Raw genomic sequence first — 4,337 nt, 5'->3', positions numbered from 1 at the left:
CTTAGTGTATCCTGTAAGAGTCACAGATGTTCCTGAATCATTCAGAAAACAGTCGATGCTGCACTTTATAACTTTGTGTGGAAACATAAATCTCATTATTTAAACAGATATGTTTAAATCATCCTGATAATCGAGGCTTTAAATATGTCAGAGTTCACACATCAGCTGTGATATTCAAGCTGAACTGGATCAAACATGTCATCAGACACAAACATAGATGATGGTGTTTAATCCCAAAGCTTATTTAAACAAACTGGAGGACAGAATTCCTCCTTAAATGTGATTTTGATCAACAAAATCCGCTGATCTCATTTTCACACACAGGCTTTATCATGGTGGCTTCTTCTCTACTAACATAAATCTTTGAAATATATATGAAATACAAAAATAAATCAATGTTTTCTGAGGATCCAGAATAATTGAATGATGTATCCCAGCGAGTGACTGGAAAAGTTCATCTTCTTCCATATCCTGAGTTTGTGAGGAGCTGTGATGTTCCAGTATCTGTGAGAGAAAACAGTTTTTAATGACGCACAAATGGACCAAATATACAGACACCACTGAATAAACATGTTCTCATAAATGCCATTCATATACTGGATCAACAGTTAATAACACATTTCTGAGGTTTATGATTCATTGTCCTCCTCACTGTCACTTCTATTGGAACAGTCACTGTTTAACATTAATGGCTCGTTGATCTGGACTTACAATAAGAAGGATTTAGTCACCAACAAGGTCGAAGTTTACTTCACAGTAATTGATGGAATATATCCAACAAACTGATTTATTCAAGTATAAAATGATTTGGATGAATCTTGGACCTTCTGTAAAACAGTCAGAGAAACAATTTCACATCTTTTTAACGACTGTATTTATCTTCATCCCCAAAGTTATTCTGTTCATCTGGACGCTGCACTGTACAGCAGACACTACGATGTTAAGTTTGTGTTTGTGATGAACCAGTTTGTGTCTGAGTGTGTTGCTGGGTCTCCACCAGTTACTCTGAGAACTGAAGAAGCTTCTCTGATGAAACGTCTTCAAGAAACTCAAAGAAGTCCAGACACTTTTCTTTCCAAGCTCCTCAGACTACTGACGCTTGTTTCTCTCTTTTTAAAAATGAAATTTAAAGTGAATTTTGAATCAAATGTTTCTTTTCTTTCTCCCTCAGAGTGCAGACATGTCTGCTGCCAGCAATCTGCGATCTGAAGATCAGTTTCTGTGCTCCATCTGTCTGGATGTGTTCACTGATCCAGTCTCTACACCATGTGGACACAACTTCTGCAAAACCTGCATCAGTCAGCACTGGGACATGAATCAGAGCTGTCAGTGTCCCATGTGTAAAGAGACTTTCTCCACTAGACCTCAGCTGAGGGTCAACACCTTCATCTCTGGGATGGTTGCTCAGTTCAGACGTGAAGCTCAGCAGAAAGCCAGCAGCAGCAGCTCAGAGCAACAAGCTGCCAAACCAGGAGAAGTTCCCTGTGACGTCTGCACTGGAACCAGACTGAAGGCCCTGAAGTCCTGCCTGGTGTGTCGGACCTCCTACTGTCAGACTCACCTGGAGCCTCATCTGACAAAGAAAGGTCTGAAAAGACATCAGCTGATTGATGCTGTGGAGAACCTGGAAGGCAGGATGTGCACGAAGCACGATAACCTTCTGCAGCTGTTCTGTAAGACCGACCAGACATGTGTCTGTGTGCTCTGCTCTGTTTTAGACCACAAGAACCACGAGTTTGTTCCTCTGAGAGAAGAATATGAAGGAAAGAAGGCAGAGCTGGAGAAGACAGAGGCTGAGATTCAGCAGATGATCCAGAAGAGACGACTGAAGATTCAGGAGATCACAGAGTCGGTGAAGATGAGTAAAGATGCTGCAGACAGACAGAAAGCAGAAGGTGTTCAGGTCTTCACTGCTCTGATGGAGTCTGTTGAGAGACGCCTGAAGGAGCTCATGAAGGAGATCGAAGACAAACAGGAAACTACAGAGAAACAGGCTGAAAGTCTCATCAAAGATCTGGAACACGAAATCTCTGAGCTGATGGAGAGAAGCTCTGAGGTGGAGCAGCTCTCACGCTCTGAAGACCACCTCCACCTCCTCCAAAGCTTCTCCTCCCTGAAAGCTGCTCCACCCACCAAGGACAGGACAGAGGCAAGAGTTCATCCACCATCATATGAGGGGACTGTGGGGAGAGCTGTGGCTCAGCTGGAGGAGACAGTCTGGAAACCCATGAAGAAGAAGCTGTTTGAGGCTGAGCTGCAGAGGGTGCAGCAGCATGAGGTGGATGTGACTCTGGATCCTGATACAGCTCATCCTAAACTCATCCTGTCTGATGATGGAAAACAAGTGTATCATAGTGAAGTGAGGAAGAATCTTCCAGACAACCCAGAGAGATTTTCTCTGTGTGCTTGTGTTTTAGGAGAGCAGAGTTTCTCTTCAGGCAGATTCTACTTTGAGGTTCAGGTTAAAGGAAAGACTGAGTGGGATTTAGGAGTGGCCACAGAGTCGATCAAACGGAAGGGAAAAATCAGAGTGAGTCCTGAGGATGGTTTCTGGACTGTGTGGCTGAGAAATGGAAATGATTACAAAGCTCTTGCTTCCCCTTCACTTCCCCTCTGTCTTCATCCTGGTCCTGAGAAGGTGGGGGTGTTTGTGGATTATGAGGAGGGTCTGGTCTCCTTTTATGATGTAGGTGCTGCAGCTCTGATCTACTCCTTTACTGGCTGCTCCTTCACTCACAGACTCCACCCATTCTTCAGTCCATGTCCTAATGATGGTGGTAAAAACTCTGCACCTCTGATCATCTGTCCTGTCAATCAAACTGAGTCGATCAACGACTGATTTTATTTGATGAATGATTGATTTTTCTTGAAGGGAACAAATGAACATATTGAGTGTAAATCCTCTACACTCTCCATGTTTCTATAGAATCAATTCAATTCAATTCAATTTTATTTATATAGCGCCAAATCACAACAAAAGTCGCCTCAAGGCGCTTCAAGAATCTGATCATCAGGACTCTGATTCACACTTTGATTCTCATGGAGTTTGATTTGAACAGAAGAAAAGTTGAATCAGGAAATGTTCCCACTGATGGAGACTCGAGCTGAAGAGCAAATATCAGAGAATAAATGTCCAAAAGCTTCATTTACAATAAAGTTTGTTCAATGCTTTGAGTGAATCCAGACTCATGTGTGGCTGTTATACGGAGCATCAGAGTCCAGCTGAGTTATGTTGGATACAAACTGCTTATTTTGGCTCTGTGAGGATTTTTGTTCACTGAAAACTGATAAGACGGATAATATTCAAAGAACTCTGTAGAGATTCATGCATCCATGTTCTCCACCTGCAGGTGTGGAGGAGAAAGGTGGAGCACAGACTGCTGCATCCTTCCAGTCACATCATTTTGATGATTATATTTCCATGTTGTGATGATTTGGGTTAAAGAGACTACTAATAAGATGGCACCTGTTCAAGATGGCGGCCAACCAAACCGGTTTGAGAACCGGTTTGACCGGTTTCGTGCATGTGTATGCGCGTTCAGGTGTGCTGGGGGGTCATGCGAGTTCATGTGTGGAAACACACAGGGGTTAGAGAGGTTATATGAGTTTATAGGTTTATATGAGTTCATGTGTTTTTGACTGGTTTTTAATTTAAACAAACCATAGGGTTTTTAATTAAACTATTTTTATCACTTTGGTATGTCTCAACATTCAGTTATGCAGACATATGTGTCCGTAAGAGCACTTCTTTGTTTTGCGGGCGGTGTGGAAGGCGTTTTGCTTCGCAGTGCACATTAACAAAGCGGGGATGCTTTTTATTTACATCTAGTCAAAAGTGGTACTAATTGTGTTTTAACCACACTAATTTTATCATTCTGACAATGTCCCAGCAGCACACAGCGATGCAACCATTTTATTTTAAAAACGGCACAAATGCGAATTTCTTCTGAATGGGTAATGTCAGCCTGTTCACAAGCGTTTCATTTAATAAAACCACTAGTTTTAATTTAACTAGTTTTACGCATCTAGTGGGGTTTCTTTCAAAGATTGATGCGATCATTTTATTTAAAAATCGGGATTTCGGAATGTTGAACTAAGCGGGAGACAGAGCCAGCTAGTTTTTAACACAGTAAATGGTCACAAATAACATTCAGTCCCTTTAGAAAATAAATGCTATAAGCAGGCAGTATCGCTCTTTTCAAACTAATTGTGTTTTAATCACACTCATTTTGTGATACTGATGTCACAGCATGGTGCGATGCATGCCTTTTATTTTAAAAACGGCACAAGTGGGAATTTCTTCTGTACGGGTAATTTCAACCTGTTCACAAGCGTTT

At 41.8% G+C, this 4,337-nt stretch overlaps 1 protein-coding gene across 1 annotated transcript; it reads left to right on the top strand.

Moving 5' to 3' along the window:
• The first annotated feature begins 1,083 nt into the window (after positions 1 to 1,083).
• Positions 1,084 to 2,839, top strand: LOC134621696 (zinc finger protein RFP-like). Its single transcript, XM_063467966.1, has one exon. The coding sequence runs from the start codon at positions 1,148 to 1,150 to the stop codon at positions 2,837 to 2,839; it is 1,692 nt and encodes a 563-aa protein (XP_063324036.1). The 5' UTR covers positions 1,084 to 1,147.
• The last annotated feature ends 1,498 nt before the right edge of the window (positions 2,840 to 4,337 follow it).

The sequence above is a fragment of the Pelmatolapia mariae genome, linkage group LG3_W, assembly GCF_036321145.2.
Source record: "Pelmatolapia mariae isolate MD_Pm_ZW linkage group LG3_W, Pm_UMD_F_2, whole genome shotgun sequence".
In the NCBI taxonomy this organism is placed as follows: Eukaryota; Metazoa; Chordata; class Actinopteri; order Cichliformes; family Cichlidae; genus Pelmatolapia; species Pelmatolapia mariae.
Note: the sequence above shows the minus strand (reverse complement) of the source record. Positions and strands in the feature narration are given on the sequence as shown.

Bases quoted from the DNA above. Each gene is read 5' to 3' on its own strand.
- LOC134621696 (XM_063467966.1), top strand. From the start codon at position 1,148: ATGTTTCTTTTCTTTCTCCCTCAGAGTGCAGACATGTCTGCTGCCAGC.